This window comes from Moschus berezovskii, chromosome 15 (assembly GCF_049115385.1).
Source record: "Moschus berezovskii isolate FMDL1 chromosome 15, NW_MosBer_1.0, whole genome shotgun sequence".
In the NCBI taxonomy this organism is placed as follows: domain Eukaryota; kingdom Metazoa; phylum Chordata; class Mammalia; order Artiodactyla; family Moschidae; genus Moschus; species Moschus berezovskii.
Window position 1 is genome coordinate 27285559 of NC_142474.1, and position 24706 is coordinate 27310264.

The 24706-nt window shown below is 49.3% G+C and overlaps 1 protein-coding gene across 1 annotated transcript; it reads left to right on the forward strand.

Moving 5' to 3' along the window:
• The first annotated feature begins 217 nt into the window (after positions 1-217).
• On the forward strand, positions 218-24387 carry EDN3 (endothelin 3). The gene is made up of 4 exons (XM_055434007.2): positions 218-631; positions 1220-1508; positions 19799-19975; positions 21044-24387. Exons 1-4 carry the CDS (start codon positions 580-582, stop codon positions 21126-21128), a joined length of 603 nt encoding a protein of 200 aa, XP_055289982.1. The 5' UTR covers positions 218-579; the 3' UTR covers positions 21129-24387.
• Positions 24388-24706: the final 319 nt, after the last annotated feature.

The window sequence follows — 24706 nt, forward strand, 5'->3', positions numbered from 1 at the left end:
GCAGGTCCCCGGGCAGCCGGGCAGCGGTACAGCGGGACAGCGGGGTGGGGGTGCGAGCGGGAGTGCGCGCTTGTGCGTGTGTGCATGTGCGTGTGTGCATGTGCGTGTGTGCGCGCGCGTGGCCTTCCGGCAGCTGTCCCGGCCCCCACCCCACCCCACCCATCGCACTCGGCCCTGCGCGCCGCCCCCACCCCTGGCCGTGCTGGGTGCGCCGCGGGCCGCTGCGCGCCTAGCCGGTTCCCCAGCGCCTGGGAGGCGACCCCCGTGCGCCCCGGGTTCAAAGGCCCCCGCGCTGCAACTCCAGCCCCTCCGGGGGGCGGGGAGGCGAAAGGGGTGGTGCGGGAGCCAGAAAAGCCCTAACCCACAGCCGGCAGCCCTAAGCCGGGATGGGCAGCGCGCTCTGAAGTTTGTGACGGTCGCAGCCGACTCCTGGCCGCAGCCCGGGACGCGGCGAGCCAGCGGCCGGCCTCGAAGCATTTTCAGTTGGAGGGTGAGGCCCGCTGTGCCCGGCCCGAGCGCCCTTTGGCGGCCACAGGCGCCCGTCCTCCGGCGCGGTGCCCCCGCGCCCGATCAGGGTTCATGGAGCTGGGGCTGTGCTTCCTTTTCGGGCTCGCTGTGACCTCCGCCGCAGGTAAGCGGGCCGGGCGGCGCGCGTCTCCTGGCGCGAGCGCACACAAAAGGACCCCGGATCGCGGGCGCGGGGAGGGTGCCTCGCTGGGGGAGCGGCCTGGGGGCAGGCTAGAGGGCAGAAGCTGAGGGCATGGACCACCCCGCGGGCCCGGGAGGTTGCAGCCCACACGCAGGCAGGAGACTTGGGGCCCCGGGCCGACTTGGTCAATTTTTCATGAAGTCCGGAACTTTTCCAAAAGTTTGCAAACGATTCAGAAACTGCAAAATGATTGCAAAGTGTTCAGAAAACCTGCACAATGCTTGCACATTTTCAGTGGGTGCGGATTACTTGCATGCTGTGCAGTAAGTGAGAACTCCCAAGATTTTCACGAAGTGTGCACACAACTTGCAAACTTTTCAGAAATTGCTGCACATAGTTTTGCAAAGTTTCCCGAACATTGGGAGTAGCTTGGAGACTTAACAAAAAGTGCCCTCAGCTTGAAAACTTGGCAGAAAGTTTGGTTGTCCCCTTCCCCAGATTCTACGGGATGGTGGGTGTAAGGGTCTGCATTCCTAGTAACTCAGGAGCCCCTTCATCTGCCTCCTGCAGGATGGGTGCCTCACCCCCAGTATGGGGATGCTGGCAGGAGCAGCATGCCCTGGGCCCCCTCTGGAGCCAGATCGGAGGGGATCACCAAGGAGACTGTGGCCACCATGGCATCCCGCGGTCCAAGGCCCAGAAACCCTTGGCAGGAGCAGGGACCAAGTCAGTTTGGGAAGCAGGGGGCCGAGGGGGTCCCTGTGCACCACCGAGCCCGGCGCTGCACGTGTTTTACCTACAAGGACAAAGAGTGCGTCTACTACTGCCACCTGGACATCATCTGGATCAACACTCCTGAGTGAGTCAGCCCTGGGGTGGCAGAGTTGGCCCGGGGAGAGGGGAGGGGGACTCCTGGCTAGGCCCCTCTCTTCACACTGAAGGAGGACATGGTTCTTTCTGAGCCCAGTCAGCCCAGAACCCACTTGGCACAGCCTTCAGCCCTCCTGCCAACCCAGGTCGGCTCTGCAGGTCAAGGGTGTGACTCTCATCTCCTCTGAGGGCCTGGCCTGGGAGAAACCCAAACCCAGAGTGTCTGATACGGTGGAGGGGCGAATGAAATGAGCCAGCCAGAGGGATTAGACACCTGAGAAGTCCCTCTGGGGGGAGGAAGCCCCGAAAGTTACTCCTGCCCCCGGGCCATGTGGGTCTTGCCCCTCTGCTGACCCTGCCAGGCTCCGAGGAGTTTCAAATTCCTTGAAAGCAGCCTGTTCTCTAGGGAGTGCAGGGGTGGGCTAGGCAGGGCCTAGTGAAACCTCCCCCACGGGGTGACATTCCATGGAATTCAGGCTCCTTAGCTCCTGGGTGGTGAGCCCACAGTTCCTCCTCGTTCCCATGTCACCCCTGCACCCGACAGCTCCCCTTCTCTCTTCCAGTCCGTAAGAACTTTCTTACACCAAAACAGACAGTGCCGTCTGAGTCCCTCCTGGAGTCTCCTTAATGTAAAGTCCCCCCTCTCCCGAGGCCATGGGTACTGACTCAACTCAGGACCCCCTTCTAAAGAAACATCCTCCTGCAAACTGTGAAGAGGGCTTGACCTCAATCTGGTCACCAGCCTTTGGAATTTGCTTTCCTGGTCTCTAAAATCCAGGACTTGGACCAGACATCTCTACGTGTCTCTGGGTATTCTTAGGATACCTTGGGCATCCTGCTTAGCCTTTCCAGAGCCCTGGGCCTGGACAGGCAACTTTGATGCAGTGTTTGGGTCCCCTTGATCCAGGGGTTCCTTTGTCCCCAAGCATTGTGACCTCTGAGCACCCTGGGTGACAACTTGATGGGCCGCACATACCTACCTTGTTTTACCGATACCCCGAGGATGAAGTGCAAAGGAGACTGGACCTAGGGGGTTGAATTTCTTTCAAAACCAGGCCATGAGTCCTTTGAGTACATCTGGTCTGGAAAGTCACCCTGCTGTCCTGCATGGCAGGCAGGACTGCAGGAGCCTGGATATGTGTACAAGGTCCTGGCTCAGAAGGACCCTCACAATCTAAAGTGTATTGTTGATGTCTTGAAATGCTTAATACTTTCTAAATTCAAGTATAGTTGATGTACAGTATTGTGTTAGTTTCAGGTATACAACACAATGAAATGCTTAATATTTTTTTGAAGCAAGGGCTCTACATTTGCATTTTATCCCAGGCCATCCAATAGAGAGCTGACCCTGATGCCAGAATTTGCTTGCTGGGTTATGTCTGGTCAGCATACAGAGGGATGATCAGGCCAGATCTTAAAAAGAGAGGTGTGCTGGGGAGGGACTCCTGGGCGGGCTGCCACTGACAGCCTTCTATTCCCAGACAGCAGTCAGGATCACCTTCCCCTGAAGTCTCCATCACCCTGACATTTGTCCTCTCTGATTCTTATCCTCCTGGCATCGTCCTCTGACTAACTTAGTTTCACAGAACCCAGGGCAACCTTGGCAGGAATCCCAGGCGGTGGTTCTAGAAGGAGAAAGAAGAAAGCAAAGCCAGTTAGGGGAAGGGGACTTTGCAGAGGATAGGAGGGGAGAAAGAAGAGGATATTGGGAGACCACCTTAGTTTTCTGCCTGTTGCCAAGCTCTGAGCACTCGCTGCATGGAAGCACTCGCTCCATCCCCATGACCTGGTGGGAATCCTGTCTCTCCATTCTGAGCTGTCATGTATGACCTGAGATGAAGCCATAGGTCTTTGGCTTTTCCCAGGATATCCAACTTGCTAATGTTCCCCTCACAACTTGATTTACCTCTTCCCTTCTTCCCAGACCCTGATTCATTTTAAACACTAGAGGGAAGGATTAAATATGGTGTTTGAGAGTTTCATGAGCTACCCTGGGAAACAAAAAATGACAATAGCCAGACTTGAGCATTTTAAAGTCAGACAAGCAACATAACCTTTATACGGAGGATGTTCCCAGATGGTCTTTCTCTGCCTTCCTTTCTCTCCCTTCCTCCCTCCTTCGCTCTTTCTTTCCTTCCTTCTGAAAATTGTCTGTTGCTGTGTGGGCAACTTCACTGGCAAACTTTAAAACATCTTGGACAAGATTGCAAAGTGAGGGAGTGGGCTTTAGGGAACTTGGGCCTTTGGAGAAATGGAAGCATATGAAAATGACTGGATTGAACTAAAGGGCAGGGTGATGCACACTGGAAGGTTCTGTTTCCCAGTCCCTCCCCAACCAACCCTCAGAGCCCTACATCGAGGGCTCCTCTCTCTTAGCTGTCACCCTTCTTCTTCAGCAGACCTTCCTCATCTCCTGAGACTTCTCCAGGTGTGATTTGTATCCTGTCCCCACCACTGGCTGTGCTGGGAGACCACAGGAATCTGGGTCTTCATGCCTAAATTGAGAGTCTGGAACTTTGGGTGATTTTCAGATTCTGGTGTCTTTCCTTCTACTGCCTTCCAGTTGCATGGAGGTTGAGGCAACAATCCCACTTTATCTCAGAATGATGCTTGGGAAGTTGCAAGGCCTTCTTGGAAAAGGTTGTTTCAGCTGTGTTTAAGGACCTGCAAGCTGCTTAAGGGGGGGATGTTGTTCTTGCATCTCATGTGGAAAGTTAAGGCTCTAGAGAGCAGTTGCTCCCAGAGGTGTTTTCCAGGCATGAGATCCAAGTTCTCTGGTTTCCCCACATCCTTCTAAGCACTTAGCTCTTCCAGATCTGAGTTTGATCTGCACCCAGCACATAGTAGATGTTCCGTAATGCTGGTCTTTGCTGTCACTGAGGTTCTATCTGCAGGACTTTCTCCCACAAATGAGGTGTCCCATCCCAGAGGTCTCACATCCCTAGAGACATGTGCAGGAATGTGGATTTTTCTGGGGCTGTTGCTCATAACTTCCATTGTTTCCTCCAGAAGATCTCAGGCCCCAAAGAGGAATGAGCCAACTGCATCCCAGGTAGCTGCCTTCTTAGACCTGGGGAGGTGGCAGAGACGGCTGCTTGCCCATGAGGCGGGGAATGTTCATGGCTCTCCTTGGCCCTGTTAGGAAGCCACCATGCCTCCCCCTACCCCCAGCAACCCCACCATTGCCAACAAAAGCAAAACCCCATCTCAAAGGAAATACTCTTCTCATCTCATCTCATGGTCATGGAAAATATGCCAAGAATAAGATAATAAGGAGAGAAGTAGGGACAAGTAGCCCACATGATTACATCCCTATCACTCGGGGCTGTTTCCTCAAGAATACTTCAAAAGCAGGAGTGTCCTGTGACATGGTGAGGGATTGTCTCTGTTGGGGTCTCCAGAAAGACGGAACTAATAGGATGTGTATATATAGATCTCTATGTGTATATAAACACACTACGCACACACACACAGAGGAACTGGTGTTGCAGTCTGCAGTCTGAGGCACCCTGAAGGCTGAATTCCCTTCCTACTCAGGGCATCTCACTTCGCTCTGTCAGAGCCTTCACCTGATTAGATGAAGCCCACCCACATTATGAAGAGTAATCTGCTTTACTCAACATCTACTGATTTAAATGTTAATTGCATCTAAAATATACCTTCCTGGCACCATCTAGACTAGTGTTTGGTCACAGATCTGGGTACTGTGGCCCAGTCAAGTTGACACATACAATTAACCATCCCAGAGTTCTCAGTGCTAACCATACCCCACAGCAGGGCAGCCCCTTTGCACCTACTGCCACCCATCCACCCCGCTGCAGAGTGAAACCACTAGCTCTGACAGCTGATAAAGCTGCAGGGCCCCCAGCAAGGAGCCCCGCTCAGTCTCAGCCACTTCATTCCTGAGAACTGAGTGGACCTGCCATCTGTTAATCCCTCCAAGGATGTAATGACAGAGGCGATGCTATGACAATGGCAGTGTTTCCAAACAAAAATCTGAGCCACATGGTCTGACAAGCAGAAATGTATTTCTGGAAAGAGCAGTGCAGGATGTTTGGAATCACGGCTGTGGTGGAAAATCAGGACTCTGTAGACTCCTGAGAAGACTCTAACCCCAGGAGCTCTGCCTGCTGTCCTGTTTGTGATCCACTGTGTGGCCTGGGGATGGTATCACCCTCTCCCCGTGCCCCCAGGTAAGGTGCAGACATCAGTGTGACTCTAGGATGGTGACCTAACAAGGTGACCAGCCTGGCCACACTGACTCAGCCAGCAGGAACGATATTTTTCCCCAAAGAAAAGGTTTAAAATAATCATAATTATTCAATATATTCTACCACAAAAAGGCAACAATTCAACAGAGTCATCTTTGCCCCTCCTGTTGTTCAAGAGAGGTATGCCACATGTTTCTAGGGAGGGGACATTGTAAGTTTGAGAATATCCCAGTGGAATGGATGGATCTGGTTCTCCAGCCTCCCGCTGATATGGGACTGGCTGTCTACCCACTGTGTGATCACAGGGATCCCAATAACAATCATGTGACCCGCAAGTCAGGACTGGGAGTACTGTTGCTGGAGATACAGCTTTTGAGGCAGAGGGGTAGTCTTTTGAGCATGATCATGATCTTGCAGTCCACACTGATGTTGACCATGACTCCTGTGAGTAAAGACATGTGAGGATGACATGAGAGAGTGTGTGGAGTGTTCTCAGCACATTGTCTGAACTCTAGTGGGCTCAGTACCTCAGGACCACAGGACCATGTGGATAAGTGTACAACCCTGGGGGCTGCATAACCTTCCCTGTCGCTCCACATAGTCTGTGATTGGAGGAGCCTGGGATGAAGAAGCTCCAGTCCTGCTGAGGTCGGCTTCCTTGGACCCTTAAACCATGCTCTTAGCCAACTTCCTGCAGTAACACTGAGGAGCTTGCACCTGGGTACCTTAGTTTTTCCCTATGCCATGCCTCTTGGTGGGAGATCTCTTAGCATTTGTTCTGCATCAGGTTTACAGACCCTGGGAAAAGGTGTGTCTGGCTGACTGCACTGCTGATAAGTGGCTTGATAAGCACCCTGGTGGCCAAAGGTTGTTCAGGCTTAATGAGATTTGCTCCTGCCCCTTTCTGCCCCTCCTTTGTTGTTTGCTTCCCTGGTGAATAATTGGAATGTTTGGGGAAAGGGGCATGGTGTTCTCTGAAGGCACATTGCTCTGGGGCTCCCTGTGCTAAATAAGCAGGTGGATACAGTGACAATGGGGGTGTGGGTGTGGGGGGGAGGGCTGGGGTGATGTGGAGGCATGGTAGCGGGTCTGGCTGTGCTGTGCTTAGTCGCTCAGTCGGGTCTGACGTTGTAGCCTTTTAGGCTCCTCTGCCATGGGGATTCTCTAGTTCAGTTCAGTTCAGTCTCTCAGTCATGTTGACTCTATGCTACCCCATGAACTGCAGCACGCCAGGCCTCCCTGTCCATCACCAACTCCTGGAGTTTACACAAACTCATGTCCATTGAGTCAATGATGCCATCCAACCATCTCATCCTCTGTTGTCCCCTGCTCCTCCTGCCTTCAATCTTTCCCAGCAACAGGGTCTTTTCAAATGAGTCAGCTCTTTGCATAAGGTGGCCACAGTATTGGAGTTTCAGCTTCAACATCAGTCCTTCCAAGGAACACCCAGGACTGATCTCCTTTAGGATGGACTGGATCTCCTTGCAGTCCAAGGGACTCTCAAGAGTCTTCTCCAGCACCACAGTTCAAAAGCATCAGTTCTTCAGCGCTCTGCTTTCTTTATAGTGCAACTCTCACATCCATACATGAACATTGGAAAAACCATAGCCTTGACTAGATGGACCTTTGTTGACAAAGTAATGTCTCTGCTTTTTAATAAGCTATCTAGGTTGGTCATAACTTTCCTTCCAAGGAACAAGCATCTTTTAATTTCATGGCTATAATCACCATCTGCAGTGATTTTGGAGCCCCAAAAATAAAGTCAGCCACTGTTTCCCCATCTATTTGCCATGGGACTGGATGCCATGATCTTAGTTTTCTGAATGCTGAGCTTTAAGCCGACTTTTTCATTCTCCTCTTTCACTTTCATCAAGAGGCTCTTTAGTTCTTCTTCACTTTCTGCCATAAGGGTGGTGTCACCTGCATATCTGAGGTTATTGATATTTCTCCTGGCAATCTTGATTCCAGCTTGTGCTTCTTCCAGCCCAGTTTCTCATGATCCTGCATATAAGTTGAATCAGCAGGGTAACAATATACAGCCTTGACGTACTCCTTTTCCAATTTGGAACCAGTCTGTTGTTCCATGTCCAGTTCTAACTGTTGCTTGCTGACCTGCATACAGGTTTCTCAAGAGGCAGGTCAGGTGGTCTGGTATTCCCATCTCTTTCAGAATTTTCCACAGTTTATTGTGATCCACACAGTCAAAGGCTTGGCATAGTCAATAAAACAGAAATAAATGTTTTTCTGGAATGCTCTTGCTTTTTCGATAATCCAGCAGATGTTGGCAATTTGATCGCTGGTTCCTCTTCCTTTTCTCCTTTTCTCCAGGCCAGAATGTTCGAATAGGTTGCCATGCCCTCCTTCAGGGGATCTTCCCAACCCAGGGATTGAACCCAGGTCTCCTGCATTGCAGGCGAATTCTTTACCATCTGAGCCACCGGGTATGTCAGAATAATTTGAATGATCTGTTGGGAACCCCTTTGTTAAATGATGAGGTCTTAGTAAGGCTGAGTCCCCACAGAGTAAACACAATGCCTTGTAGTCATTTCTCATTGTACACGGCACCTGGGTCTCTGTACCCAAGATCTGAGTGTGGGCCACCAGGAAGGGATCCCAGGAAGTAACTACAGAATCTGTTTCCCAAAAATGGTAAATAAATAAGGACACATAAAAAAAGATGGTATTGGGACTTCTCTGGTGGTCCAGTGGTTAAGACTCCTGCTTTCAATTCAGGGGTTGCAGGTTTGATCCCTGGTCAGGGAACTAAGATCCTACACATCGTGGGGTGCAGCCAAAATAATAATAATAAAGAGAGAAGACAGTATCAGCCAGACTAAAAGTGATCTTGAACTCAGGTTTCTGTCTGATCATGTTTTTACTTCTCTGAGTCATTTCCCTCCCACGTAACCCTCTCCCGCTTAGAAATCTGTACATGTTTCCATTCCGGTTTTGAGTTTGGGTAATGGCAAGCCACTCCAGTACTCTTGCCTAGAAAATCCCATGGATGGAGGAGCCTGGTAGGCTGCAGTCCGTGGGGTCGCTAAGGGTCAGACACGACTGAGCGACTTTACTTTCACTTTTCACTTTCACACATTGGAGAAGGAAATGGCAACCCACTCCAGTGTTCTTGCCTGGAGAATCCCAGGGACGGGGGAGCCTGGTGGGCTTCCATCTATGGGGTCACACAGAGTCGGACACGACTGAAGTGACTTAGCAGCAGCAGCAGCAGCAGCAGCAGCTGCAGTAGCTCAGAACATTTTAAGGCAAGATGCATTTTTAAAGTTTGATAGCCCTGGGGCTAAATTTCAGAGTTTACTGACAAGGTCAGCTCACACAATCAGAGTGACCTCCTGATTGGGTTCAGTTGGACCTAGAGTCTCCTTTTCTACCCCAGAATGGATGTGAGAAGGGGAGATGTCTGGGGGCAAAGATGGGTTCGTTGAAATGCAGCTGATCCCGACTGGATAAGAAAGAGACTTGAGGCTGGAAAGCAGGTTGATTTGCATTGAGAAGGTCATGACCCTGTGTGACCCAGAAGGGAGAACTTAGATTTTTGCTCGACGAAGAGAACGTTGCAACTAGGAACTTGGCCTTAAATCTGAAGGCAGATGAAAGGCTGTGACATCTCTGGTATGGTTTGTTCTTGCAAGAATTTAAAACAAAGAAAGCTGGGAAGCAAACAGTGCTTTCCTTAGGGGGGCCCCACAGCCGGTTGGAACTCACAGGCTTTGTAGCGCCAGATCGCAATCCCGTCCTGGATCCACAGCATCTCAGCAAGTTTGATGGGGGCTGCCTGTGCTCCACTTCCTTACAGGTAGTCCTCTGTAACCATTGCTCAGCTTTGGAGTACATTAGAAATAGATTTACTGTTTAACAGAAGGAAATAACCCTCTCAGTCTAAGCCATGTTTCGGTGGAAACAGAATTCCTTGAAATGGGACACACACATGCACACACGCGCGCACATAATTTCCCTCTGTTTGGGACAGGAACCAATTTTATTTTGAAGGAAAATAAATCCATGCAACGGCCACAATGTAGATGAGCTGCTGGTCCAGACAAGGTTCCAGGGGCTTCTAGAGTCCTGCTGCCCCACCAAGCCCCCAGGAATGGACAGCAGAACAGGGCCTCCCCAGCCTTTCTCGTCTGTCCCAGTTCGGCGTCTCGGGAGAGCCAAGAGCATTTGGAGAACTTAGCGATGTTCAGAGCCCTGGAGGCACAGGTCTTCCCTTATTTTATGACCTCTCAGGGCCAACTTAGCAGGAGGCCTTAATAAACAGTAACTCTAGAACGTGGCAGCCAGTGAACCCTGTACCTGGCCCAGTAATTTAAAAAACAGAAACAGATTCATGCACCCATGAGAAAGGCTCAGAGGCTCTCAGATGTGGCCGAGGTGTTGCGGTCCTGTGTTGCTTGGTGATGGCACGAAGGGCCCACAACTTGGGGAGCAGTGAACAGCTTTGCCAAAAGCCAGAAGCAAGTCGGTGAGAGAGCAGAGGTCTGTAGCTTTTCTGGGTTTTTCTACATCTGATTTCCATAGATTTCTTGTAGGGTGGCAAGGTAGGATGAGGCTCATGACATACTCTTTCAGGTGCAAACTTGAAGGGGATGCCATAAAGTTAAATAAAAGGGAATGCGATGTTTTTTAGAAATGAAAATCAGTGCAGAAGTATCATAATCAACCAAATACCAACATTTCTAATACAGACAGGATCTGACTCTGCTTAGTTCTTGTTTGGGGATAGAGCCTGTGTCTCTAGAGGGACTTAAGTTTTCTTAGTTCAAGGTAAGCAATCAAGTGGTCAGAGTGACCACAACGATGCAAAAAAATTAGATTAGGAAGAAAATGGGTGTCTTTATTTTTGTTGCCATGGCAAGTATGTCTTCATTCAGTAAGGTTTTTCCATCCTAAAGGTGAAATCTTCTGAAAGTTAGCGAGGGTGTCTTCTCTTCTTTCTGAGGGTTGTTTAAAGGGATGTGTGATGGAGTCTGGACTTTTTTTTTAATCCCCCTACACATACCCCCATCTTTAAAAAAATACCTGCTCCTTATTTTACTCCTTCTGTTTCCACTGCTGGTAACTATTTTGAGCCACATCTGTCTGCAGCTTTGCATAAAGTTATAATGAGCCTGTGCCAGACAGACGTGGATTGCTCATGCCTACATTTGACCTGGAATGTGTTAGGGTCACTGGGGGTTGGGGAGAGAAACTCTAACCTAACTCACATGGACAAATTTGGGTTGTAGTTGACAGGGGGGAAACCAGCTAACTTGTCAGATTCCCTAAATGGCTTCAGTTGCAAATATTGCAGGCGTTTGTTGCCCTAATTTCTTGGTTATTTTTTGAGCTGACACTCTTGGAAATCCCACCCCACACACAACATACACAGAAGGATGTTTATGTTACGCTCTGTTGCTCTGACCACTTGTGCTTCCTCTAAATAGGCTTCATTCAGAGCCCATGTGCCTGTGTGAGGGGAGGAGGCTGCTGTGTTCAGGGACCTAATGGCACGATATAGTCTTTTGCTTTGGGATTTTTTCTAAGCTCAGTTATATGGTGGTAGGATGTGGAAGAGTCCTACTCTTTGGATGAAGCTTTCTGAGAACAGTTGGCAAGATCCTGGGACTCTCTCCACTTAGGGGTGGGTAGAGACCCCACATTTCATTGTGGTTTCATTGCTGGAGAGAAGTCCTACTCTAGCATATGTGCTATTCGGAGATACTCAGGTGTAACAGTGAGGGCATTTGGGAATCTCTCCATGGAATTTGGAGCTGGATGAAGCCTCCAGAGATCCAGCCCTTTCATTTCTGAGCCCCAGAAAGAAATCACTCAGCCAGGACCTCTCCGGGAGCTAGTCTTCAATTTGGACCAATATCCTAGGTCTGTCAGCCTAGGGAGGCCTCTGGTTTTGTCTCTGAGACTTCATCCATCCAGGCAGCCTGGTTTCTTCCTCATGTGTCTGCAGAAGTTACTATCAAGATGTGGTTTTTCCATTTTAAGTGATCTAGAGACCATATTCCCTCTAGGACAATGATAGTAGAAATCCAATACATCAGCTAAGAATTCTCAACATTTGGGAGATTGGGTTTGGATGGGAAGTAATGGCCAATTAAGACCTCTTTCCCTCTCTCCTTCCCTGATAGCTTCCCTGATACCTTAGTTGGTAAAGAATCCACCTGCAATGCAGGAGAGCCCTGTTCAATTCCTGGGTCAGGAAGACCCCCTGGAGAAGGGATAGGCTATCTGCTCCAGTATTCTTGGGCTTCCCTTGTGGCTCAGCTGGTAAACAATCTGTCTGCAATGCGGGAGACCTGGGTTCAGTCCCTGGTGTTGGGAAGATCCCTTAGAGAAGGGAAAGGCTACCCCTCCAGTATTCTGGCCTGGGGAATTCCATGGACTGTTTAGTCTGTGGAGTCGCAAAGAGTTGGACACGACTGAGCAATTTTCACTTCACTTTCCCTCCCTCCTTTCTTCACATAGCAGACCCTTGTTATTGAGATGCTGTAGTATTATTATACACCTGCTCTGAGCCAGGCACTGCCTGGGCTGCCCTGGATGCTGAGGTGGACAGGCAGAGGTCAGCTGTTACCTACCCCAGGGAACAGGAAGGAAGTCACACCTGCAGCCCAGGTGAGGAAACACCCCTTGTTCTTGGGTCCGACTGATGGGAGTCAATATTCTCTTTGAAAATACATATAGTTTTGGTAAAATTCCCCAACAACCAAGTCCTGGATAAACTCATAAGTTGTGGGTTGCTTTCTTTGAGTGGGGGGATGGGGGGGAATGTCTTTTAAAAAAAGTTAACTACCAACCCACGCACGTTGCTCACTCTTTTGATATTTCTAAATATTCTGGTCATTGGCTATTTCTGAGGCTGCAGGTGGACTTCCTCCTTTGGTGGCTGGTGGAGGAACAGTCTGCCTTGGGGGCCTCCTGCTTAGAGATGCGGCGATTTTCTGCAGAAGCAAAGCTGCAGATTGCCAGTTCCCTTTATGTTGTTTGTGGGCAGGAAGTTCGTGTCGTGTTCTTTAGAACCAGAAAGCATGTGTTTCTGCTTGTACAATGAGGTCACTGAGGAGATGTATTTCCTGGTTATTTTCTTTCCTAGAGGTTGGAAGGGCACCCACTGGTTGTCTGGCATGAGGCCTGTCCCAAATCAACTCTCACAGGCATTTGATGAGTGGACAAGGAGTAAATTCACTGTAGGATAAGGCTCCTGAGGTGGTTAGCCAAGTATCTCTGAGCATCATGAGGTCGTATGCTTGCTACCACCTGCCCAAAGTACAGTGTGATCCAAACCAAACATTTCACAGTGGGCACACCTGGGAAGAAGGACTCCAGCCAGCTTTGTTGGCTGTGTTTTGTCCTGATTTGGAACACATTCTTTTGTATTTTGTTGCAGTGAAGAAAATCTCTACTTTTCCTTGTCAGCTGCAGAGACTCCTGTTCTTTCTATGAAACCCAAGAGATCATGGTTGCATCCATCTTGAGAGAGTGAGTTCCAGGGTCAGCTTGAGGTAACTGGTTGCAAGCAACAGAAACTTAAATGTAGCTCACACAGCATAGGAGTTTATTGGAAGGACATGGTGTGATCCACAAACTGGAAGGGAGGGAGAAGCAGGACCAGGCTTAGAGAGAAACCAGGACAGGACTGGGGGTCCCAGGGCACAAACAGACAAGGCAGGATAGTTAGTGGCGGCTCCAGACTATTTTCTTTTTTTAAAATTTTTGGTTGCACTATGTGGCATGAGGGATCTTAGTTCCCTGACCCGGGATCGAACCTGTGTCCCCTACAGGGGAAGCTCAGAGTCCCAACTGATGGACTACCAGGGAATTCCTATCCAAATTATTTTCTGACCTCGAATTGGTTTGCTCAGGTGTCTTGAGAAGGAGAGGGTGCCATGAGCCAGCTAGGGTCACCTGATGAGTCTTGAGGTGTGGGAAGGCAAGATACAGTGATTGACAGTCTCATCAAGACCTCACACAGGGAAAGAGGGACCATTCCCCAGGGGAAAGACAACAGATTGGATTCCAGGAGACGAAAACAGTCAGCACTGAACTCAGGCTCTAGAGAATCCTGGGCTTTTAAGTTTTTCAAGGAGGGTATTTCTGTCTGAGCTTTTGTTTGCTCCTTGTCTCTGTGTCTTTGTGCAAAGTGGAGGTGGGGAGGGGGCAGTCCATTAGATGTTTCTTGAAGTGAATGGATGCTTTTACAGACCTTTGAATATTCAGTCACTTTCTGTAGTTACTTCATTCTGTCTTATTCTTCTAACAGAGTTCTTAGTTCATACTTTTTTCTGATTAAGTTTTACAAAGACAGTCAATGAAGTTGATCCACATTTTCTTACCTGCCCAAGAAGGTATTTCAAAGTATGAGAGAGCAACTGAGTGGTACCTTCTAAGGAAGAAATTTAATAAAATCTGAAATTGAGCCTAGTTAGAAAGCCTGTTGGAGTCTAGAAGTTGATTCTCCGGGGAGTTGTGAGGGGCAGTATCTAATGACCGCTGGTGCCTGGCAGCTGGGGGGCCCCCCGCCATCTGCCTGCCACTGGCAAACAGTTGTTCTTCTTCCTTTTGGCTGCAAGACCGGTCAGCAGCGTCGTGCCTCCTGTACGACGTGTCCCAAAGACGGTCCTGAACTTGCTCTTCCATTTCAGAAGGAAAATGTGAAGCAGGGGAGACAGCATCATCTTGACGTCTGAGTGTGAAGTGAAAATGTTCTGTTTGTTGGGGAGACACTCAGCAGAACCTGGGCTTTTTAAAATTGAAAATGACAACAGTTTGTAAAAATAGTAGCTGGTGCTAATTTTGTCACCATGTCATGTGATCTGTCTGGCTTTGCTTTATGGAACAAGCCACTAGAGCAGGGGTTGTACCCTGAGATGCCCATGAAGGCCAGACAGGTAAGAAAAGCAAGCAGAGAAGGACAGGAGTAGGGACTGGGGGCAAACAAGAGTGTTTGAGCCAGGTTCTGATGGCATCACTCAGCTTCAGACAGCTGCTGCTATGTTGGAGTATGGGACTGGAGAGAATATAACTGAGAGAAGATGGAAATTGGGATATATGTGTGAAATTTTCAGGCTAAAAAAAACAAAAACATCACCCTCTTGTGATTGGATGAAGCCTACAGAAATGCCAATTTTCTAACCTCTGTACTAGATTAAACTGTGTGTGCACAGGGCCATGGGCCTGTTGTGAATCATCAGAAATCTAGTCCAGGCCCGTACATTGAAAACCACTCTGCAAATATTTGTTGAGTGCTATTCAGTTCGGGGTGGGTAGGTGGGGTTATGAAAACTGGGCTTTCTAGGACCATTCAATCAACTTTGCTGAGAATTTAGAGTCCGGCTGGGTGATGATGCAGATGGAGAATGAATTCAGGAGATTTGGAAGTTTAGTATTTACTAACATTTATATATGACAGCTGGGAGAAAATGGGAAATAAGGAACAGTGTGCTAAGTATGATCTTGGCGTCACCATCACTGATCAAATAATGAATGCTCTGAGCATATGCTGAGGACAATTTAATATACAAAGACACACAACACTAGACATTGCCAATGTGATTGTTTTGTCTAAGAGCATTTGGGTTGATCTTACCTGCTTCTCTTTTGTTTGCAGCTCTGTGTTATAACTGGAACAGTAGCAGGTTGAAATGCTGCCTACATAAAGAACTGTGTTCTTTAAGCCTCACTGTAGAACAGCAGGCTAAACCACAGGTCAAGACAGTGTGCTGGTCAAAGTTCTCAGCCAGTTTAACTTCATTTTCAGGGTTCCTTCATTAGTTCCTTCCAATTCACCGTTCAAGAGACATTCGTTTCTTTATCATTCAAGAAACCACAAAGGTACCAAGACAGCAACTAAAACATGAGTGCTTTTTGGGCAGAGAGTGTATAAAGATGAGCCAGCCAAAGGAGGCATGACAAAGAATGGCACTGCTGTGCCAGGTGGCATTCTGGTTCCTTCTTGCTTGTCTTTCTTACTTAGTCGCACATCTTCAATGCAGGGCTGGTAGATGGGTTTTTTTTTAATGCCTGGTACAACTCACTTGAATTCCCAGACCAAAAAAGCAACAGCAGTAGCCACATTCCTTCACTGCTAGGAGCTCTTTGCTAAGTACTTTTCATGCAGTGCAGTGTATTCATTCAGTCCAACAACTTTTGTAAATCAGGAAACTGGAGCGGGTGGAGTGGTCATCATATAAGTGCTATACAGCATAATAATGGGATCACCAGGTAACCTTTCTCTGTGCTCTGTGTGCCTTGTTCACACCTGTGCGTATTGGCCTGTGAGCTTTCTTTATCCTGTACTGTTTTCATACACCAGGAGTGTGTGAATGCCCTAAGGCCTTTCTGCATCCTCATCACACTGGCATAATACCAAGGAGATACAGGTAGACCTTGGATATACCGCACATGTGGTTCCAGGCTACCTCAGTTCAGTTCAGTCGCTCAGTCATGTCCAACTCTTTGCGACCCCATGAATCACAGCACGCCAGGCCTCCCTGTCCATCACCAACTCCCGGAGTTCATTCAAACTCATGTCCATCGAGTCGGTGATGCTGTCCAGCCATCTCATTCTCTGTCGTCCCCTTCTCCTCCTGCCTCCAATCCCTCCCAGCATTAGAGTCTTTTCCAGTGAGTCAACTTGTCGCATGAGGTGGCCAAAGTATTGGAATTTCAGCTTTAGCATCAGTCCTTCCAATGAACACCCGGGACTGATCTCCTTTAGAATGGACCGGTTGGATCTCCCTGCAGTCCAAGGGACTCTCAAGAGTCTTCTCCAACACCACAACAAAGTGAAAAAGCAAGTCACACAAATTTTTTGGTTTCTTAACACTTATGAAACTTTTGTTTATATTATACTGCCGTCTATTAGGTATGCAATAGCATATCCAAAAAATGTACATCCCTTAAAACTCCTTTATTGCTAAAAATTCCAATCATCATCTAAGGCATGTGGCCACAAAACTTCAATTTGTAAAATTCATATTATCTGTGAAGTGCAGTAAAATAAGGTATTCTCAGATATAGTGGATGCTTGGCAAATGTTAGAAATTCCTTGTAAGGAATTTTATGGTTGTTGAACATTGTAGGTTGGAGAGTATCCAGTCTTACTGGTCTAGTTTATCTCACGCTCAACAACCAGTTACTTAATTAATAGTCTTCATTTTCTCAGCCTTGTGCTGGGTCCACAGCAGGTGCAAAAGAAGGAGCCCTGTGTCCACTGTAAGAGCTGGACAAGAAAGACCCCTGCCCTGGTTCTGTGGGGTAGAGGGCGTCACTGACTCTCCTCTGGCCCTATCTCCTACCCACTGCAAGGAGTCTATGGGACCGAAAGCCATATGCCCCTTCTTCTAGACCATGTACTGAGTATTTATGATCCTGGAATCCCCCCATCCTCAGGTGTCTCTGAGCCCACTTCAGGGTCTGACATCCATGGACAGAACAGGGCTTAGGGCACATCTCCCAAGGCCTACTGGACAGCCAAGGTGCAGCTGCTTGCAGGATGGGGGGATGGGGTGGGGTGGGGGTGGGTGGAGCTTGGGTGCACTTGGGATAGAGCAGGATGGGAAGCTAAAGTGCTGAATCTCCCAGTGCTGCCATGTTGCTGCACAGAACTCCAAGGAGCCTCAGAATCCTAAAATCAAGTTCTAATTTCCAAGGTATCCTGAAGCCAAACTCTTATTTAAGTGCTTATCAGATTTTAAAAACCTTTAAATTTTCAACCTATTGGAAGTGGGCCTTTGTTGGAGCTGGAATTGTTATTGAGGGGCGGGGGAGCAGAGGGTGGGCCTTCCGTGGGCAGGACCATCTCCTAAGTCCTATGGTTCTCAGCTTGCATCACCTGCTACTGGCTCCCAGGTCAGCCAGCAGAGTGCACGCCTAGAACACTCAGGCTTGGAGCAGGGTTTTCTCCCTCCATGAACATTCCTGGAAAGTTTCAAGGGCTCATTTGCATACTAGCTCCTCCCACTAGGCTGCTGGGAAAGTGCTTAGCAGTTCTGTTAATGAATACCAGGTTGCCCTGTTTCCTCACTTAAAACACTTTGTTTGTGAAGTTGAGTGGTTCTGAGTACATAAATGCCTAATCAGCTGACAGCAGCTTCAGAATTGCAGGTCTTGCTCTTGATGGAAAAATGGGATCCGTGGTTGTTAATCCTTGTGTGTAATTTTCACCAAGAAATGGGGGCCTGGGTTTAATGTCAACACCTAGAGACTTAATGTGGCCCTATTACTGGAACTCTATACCTTTAGCCAAATCCTGCCTCCCCACAATGTCAGTATTGTCTTGCTACCCCACCCCCACCATTTCTCATTCTTGAGAAAAGATGAGGTTTTAGCAAAGGTTCTGCTCAGAACAGGGGCTTCCCAGGCAACTCAGTGGTAAAGAATCTGCCTGCCAATGCAGGAGACACAGGAGACTGGATTTAATTCCTGGGTTGGGAAGATCCTCTGGAGAAGGAAATGGCAACCCACTCCAGTATTCTTGCCTGGAAAATCCCATGGACAGAGGAGCCTGGTGGGCTACAGCCCCTGGGGTCGCAAAGAGTCAGACACGACTGAGTGACTGAAACCACATGCACAGCTCAGAACGGGAAGGGCCCCTGCTTGCTTTCTCCATTCTGTGAGCTCAGACTGCTCCATACTGGGCCTGCCTGGATCCAGGAACCATTTCATAACTAACTTGGGTAGCAGTGAGTGGGGAGAGGGGAAGAGAAAGAGGGTGGGGGTGGTTATGTTCTCAGCTCCAGTCTCCAGTCCAGCAGGGAGCAGGTTTCTCCCAAGCATCAGGTCAGGATGAAGCAACCCCCACTTTGTCCTTACCACCCCCAAAAGGCACCAACCATGGCATGTGTTTTAAATTAAAGGAAATTCAATTTGATGTTATTTTGAAAGCACAGAGGATGTCAGAACCCCCTTTGAGGTGGCTGATTGGTGATACTTCATGGGGCTCACAGAAACCAAGGTGATTAATCTCGGGGACTGGAAGGAAAGCCAGAATTTATTGGAAAAGTAACTTTTGGCCACGTGTGTTTCCTCTAGCTACTATTAATCTGCCCCCAAATCCTGTTCCATGTGTGCTAATGAATTAAGCAGCCACTTTTAACTTTTTCCCACTGAATTGCAATGACAGTGTCCTCCCATCCCTGGAGAGCACTGGTTTGGATGGACAGGAGCATAAGAAACATATTAAACATTTATTGTTTCAAATGACACCACCACCCTCGTGCCAGCTCCAACCATAAATGAAATGGGTAAATAGTTTCAGGCTTTTTTTTTCTTCATTAGAAGACTTTTCTCAAGGTCACTTCTGTCTTCAGAGGCTTCCATGTCTGTGTCTTTAAGGAAGCCTTGTTCCAAGGCCACAGTGTGTTTCAATGGCCATAATTGGATTTGTACTCCAGTTAGCACAGACTACAAATTTGATGTGTGCACAGAAGGAATTTGGTACTTGATGGGCAGGAACTAAACCAGGCCTTGGGCTGCGGGGTAGGAAGTCATCTTACTGGTATGGATGACCAGGCTCAGGTGCTGCTGGCTGAAGGGTGAAGACTGGGATCAGCATTTGGGCCAGCGGGAATGTCCGTGTCAGGGGTTTGGATGCAGGAAGGGGAAACCAGAACTGCCCTGCAAGGATCCGGGATGGGAGGCGTGCTTGCTGAGGTTAGGTCTTGAAAAGACTGAAAGGGCACACACGCACACACCTGGCATTGCTGGCTCCTGCCCAGAGAGGTGCAGACAGGCCATCCTCCATCCTCCACTGGGGCCTTCCCATCTTTCCAACCCTGAGGCTCCAGCGCACTGCCTGGGGCTTAGGGGAGAGCAGGGGCCAGGGAGTGGGGGTGGTAGGAGTGAAGGGTTCACTCCTGAAGCTTTCCAAGGCTCAAAGCGTGGGGAGGGTGTGGACACCAGATCCTGGGACGTGGCTGCACAGCCTGCCTCACCCATCCTGTGTCCATCATCTCCCATCCCTTCGCCAACTCCACACCTGCCGGTGTCCACTAGCAGGGAAGCCCAGGCGGCTCACCCAGACATGGCCCTGACGTTGCTCTTTCCTTTGCAGACGGACCGTGCCCTATGGACTGTCCAGCTACAGAGGCAGCGGAAGCAGGGGCAGGAGGTCGGCTGGCCAGTTGCTACAGAGCCCACAGCCGGTGAAGGGGACGCTGCGCTGCGCCTGCGCGGACAGTGATGACGACGCCTGCTTGCAGTTCTGTACCTGGTCCCTGGCTGCCCGCGGGTATGACCCCCTGCCTGGCTTTCCACACTTTCAGAGATCCTTGCCCTAGGCAGTGTGGGTACAGGAAGGCTCAGCTTGTCCTGGGGGATCCCATCCGTCGCGCAGTGAGGGTGGGGACTGCGCAGAGGGGATGAGGAGCCTCGGCTCCTGGAGGGCCGTGGGCATGGTATCCCATCCCCTCGCTGCCTTTCAGAGCAGAGGCCATTACATGGCCGCGGCCTAATCTGGTCTCCAGAGGTATTTCTTCTGGATTGCATAGCAATTTGCCAAAATCTGAATAAGTTGCTAACTCTTAAAAATTGAAGAATACCACCACAACGCACATTTTTAGCTTCTTCAAAAGTAACCATGGGAGCATCTGGTCTCACCAGCCCACACGCCCTCGTGGCCAGATAGGCTGGTACCGAATGAAGGCTGCGGGTGCGATGTGCAACATCCATTCACCTGTGTTACTCATTATCTTACTCTGTGACTCCCTCCTCGGTCCCTGAGTTGGAGACCCTGTACGTTCCTACAAGTGTCTGAAGAAGCTTGTGAGTCAGTGTGGACTGAGATGAATCAGCAGGCCCTAGGTCTGCCCTATTGTGGCCATTTAAGTTGGGTTTTACCTAATAGCCATTCCTATTAATGCTCCTCGCTCCTGTTTTTCATTAATTTGGGCCAAGACCCCGCCAGGCAGAGCTACCCTGCCGAGCCTCTTCTGAGAGCCGTCACTGCTGGGATGGCACCTCCGGGTGCTTCCTGGGCAAGTAAGAACCAGCAGGAGGGCTCTCTATGCAGCAGGTGCCATCCCAACCAGGGCCCCAGGGCCCGCTGTCTGGAACCCGCAGCAGAACCACATTTTTCTTCTTGGCTCCCTAATGCCCAGTGGATAACTGAGGAGTGTGGGTGTAGGCTGGTCTTTAGTGGGACTCCACCCCCGTGTGCTCAGGCTTTGGAAACTGTACCCGAGAGGCAGTCCTGAGGGACCATGCTTATACTGGTGGAAAGACAAGCCTTACTGGATGCTGAAAAACCAGCCACATGGAAATGTAGGTTGATTCATTTGAACTGGCTCTCTCCCCACAGGAATTCAAGGTCGGCACAGACACCTGACAAAGAAGTAGGAAAGCAGACTGGTGGTGCCCTGGGGGGCGTGTGTCCAAGGAGGTGAAGTTGCTTTCTGAGTTGCTGCCCCTTGGGTGGCACGGAGGACATGTGGGGCACATTTGGTCTGTGCAGGTGGCTCGCGGGAACCTCACTGCATGTCAGGGTGTTGCTTTGTCCCCTGGGGTCAGAGCAGCCAAAAGCTGTGGACAGCCTGCCCTCTGTCTTAGGAGCTGACCCCTGCATTCCCTGTAGCTTTTGAGCAGTGATGTCCAGCCCTGGATTTCACCAGGTCTGGATAAAACTCACCAACCACTGCTTCTTGGAGCCCCTGCAGGCTCATCTGCTGGGGCCCACATTGTGCCTCTGCTTCCATAACAAAATGTGGTCTTTAGAAAAAGAATCATTTCTTCTTTTCAGCAGCTGATTCTGGACAGAGATGAATTACAGCAGCTGGGTGCCAGGCCCTCCAAATCCTCCAGTTCATTTTATAAATTTTTTTTTAACCCGTTTGTGGTTTTTGTATGATCCCAAGGGTTTCCAGCAGCCCAACTAGGTTTATTTGTCATTCTATCAATCAGAAATTGTTATTAATGAGTTGTCTACACATCTGCAATGGGATGGTAATTTATGTTCAAAGTGGCCTGGAGGGGGTTTGGGTTCCTACATGGTCTGATCAAGGGAGGGTTAAACCCTTCTGGATATATACAAGGCATTCTAAATTGGTGGCAGATCGCTTCGAGTCATCTGGAGAGGACTCTGACAGCATCCACAATAAAAATGCAGAGGAGTGGCAGAGGTAGATCCTGGAGAGGATGAGTTAGGCCCCCACCAGTCCCCACTTTGCCTCTTCTTCCTCTTCCTCACCCCAAATCCAAACCACTCTCAGTGAGGGAGTAGTGTGATTAAAGCATCCACCTATTATGTCATTTACTCAATTCAGCAAGGATTCATTGAGCACCTGTGATATACAGGGCACCATCCTAAATGCTGGGGATACCACCGAGAATACGGCAAAAGTTCAGCCTTCCTGGCACTTAAATAATGGGAGGAGCAGATAGCAAACCAGTACATAAAACATAGAGCAGAACGTGTGAAGGGGAGCAGGAAGCAGGCTGGGGGTAGGAAGTATTGGGGGTGGTTGCAGGTTGGGTGGTCTCACTGGCCAGGTGACAGTGGCATAAAGACCTAGAAGTGGGATGGGGTGAGCAAGAGTGATGAGGAGGGGAAGAGGGTGTCAGACAGGGGAAGGGGACGTGCACAGGCCCTGCAGTAGGAGCGTGTTGTGCTGGGCGTGTTCTGGGAAGGCACGGGAGGCCAGTGTTTTTGTCGTTGTCCTCTCTTGATGTTTAGGAGGTGAGGACATTGGCACAGATGTCCCACCCGGGCCTGGAAAGCAGCTGCTTCTAGGCTTTACAGCGTTGCTTGTCAAGGTCCTGTAAGAAGCTTTACTTGGAAAGAAAAAGTCTTTCTTTATAAGCACGGTCCCGACTTTCTTGCAAGACTGGAGTTAGTCATCCCTAGATTGACATTTTCAGAGTGGAACTTGCTACCGTCCTGAGCTTGTGATCCTCAAAGATGGGACCCAGGCTGCAAGAGAGAGCTCCCAAGGCTCTGTTGGCAGTGATGACTGTGTGTACCCCTTCACGTGGATGGCAGGCTCTGAAGTTGCCAAGAAGCTCTGTCAAGGAGGCTCTGTTCAAAACAAGGAATGGGCTGAAGAGGGATGGGCTGGCTCCCTTTCAGGAAGTGGAGAGCTTGGCTTTTGTTATAAGCTTCTTTCTTCTCTTTTGCATATCCTCCCGCCTTTTCTGAGGTAGGCTGAAGTCAAGGCCAGACAAAGCAAGTAGGCTTTAGACCTCCATCAAAGTGGATGTCCCGGCCCTGCGGTCTGCCTGCCCCTTGCTGGCCCTTTCGGGAGCTCCCTGGGGAGAGGGCCTGCAGCAGGAAGGCCTCAGTTATGGCTCCTCCTTGGTTCACATTTCCAACTCTTTGAGGACAAGAAACGAGTTTTGCCTGGGGGAGAAAACCCACTCAAAAGGTCCTCACTTAACAATACAGCCCTTTCCCAAGAATGCTCCATCCAAAGACCCCAGCTTCCCTAATGGGTAAAATGATCCCAGCTGTGCCTCAGGGCCCGCAGCCCAAGGCTCCGGTTTCACTCAGGAAATTGTTTTTGGAGAGGTATGGCACGTCGCAAAGCCACTTCTCTCTGGGAGTGAGTGGACCCCAAGCTAACTCTTTGCAAATGTAAACCCATGTCCATCTGGGAACAGATGCAGGCCCCGTCAGAGCATGTCGACGTCCAACCCATCACAGGGGGCAGGCACCAGGGGTGAGCTAGCAGATCACAGCTCTACAGGAGTTGATGAGTTTGAAGCTTATGGGATTTAGACAGATTTTCAGCTGTGCTTGGTATCCACTAAAAGAATACATCTAAAAAAGAAAAGGAAAGGAAGAAAGAAAGGATTCTTGATGTTTGTGATAAGATAAGAAAAGGAGGAAATGAACACCTGCAGGTGTTGAACCCCAGGCCCTGCAGCAGAGGGACTTCCACGCCCTTTGCCAACAGGCACAGTGATGAACAATAGACCTCGTTCCCTCCAAGCCGCTGTGAAGGCAGCCCCAGCGCAAGGCTATTAGGGTGATGTGTGTTTTCAGGAAGAAATGTGGATCTTTGGGGAATGGCTTCAAAATAAGCCGCAGACACAAGCGCTTTGTAAATTATGCAAATTTCTATTTATCTATATAATTGGCAACAACTGGGAATTGTAACGCCTGACAGTTCGCAATCTCTTTCAGCTGCGCTCTAGTGGCTATGCTGAGATTACAGAGCAGCTGAAGTAGACGGTGTTTTCCAACCGTGGGGATGGGGAGAGGCCGCCCATCCCCTCCCCCTTCCCCTACCGAGGTGCAAATGCAATCAATGGTGGATGCTGGGGTGTTAGCCTTGACCAAATGCTAAATTCTAAATGAGTATTATAAGGTACGAATGTGAATATCCATCATAAGGAAATGGAAAGGACTGATGTGCCAGCGAGATGGTATACAGTTTAGAGAAGCGATTATTTATTGTGAAACTGGTCTCTACATCAACTCCTTTCAGTGGATGTGTTCGCAGCAGAATCTCTGTACATAGACATGTTAAATTCTGTTCTGAATCCCAGCTCATGTTCCTTAGGGCTTGAATTACATTTTTTTTTTTTTAAACGCCTAAGCACTGTTTGGCTCTGTGGCAGGATGGTATTTCGGAAACGCATTCACTGTGCTAACACTCAGAAAATACTGTCAAATGCAAAATAAAAAAATCTGAAAGTTTGCTCTGATTTGTGGGTTTTTCTGGCTGGTGTGATATACATTGTGACACATCAACTTTCTGTGGGCCCTGGGAGAGGACAGAAAACAGTTCCAGTTCCAGAAGTAGATTCATCTAAAGTCGATTAAGGAGCAAGGTGACCAAGATGAGCAAGGGGGCTGCTTAAATTGTAAGGAAGGAGCGGATCTGGGGGACTGTCTGAGAAAGATAAAACATTCAAGGTGTTTGGGAAGAGACATATTTGGGGGAGCGATGGCTCCTTCCCCTGGTGCCACCCTTGTCAGCTTCGTAGCGATGCACACCTTTGTCTTCTGGCCCCATAGGCATGG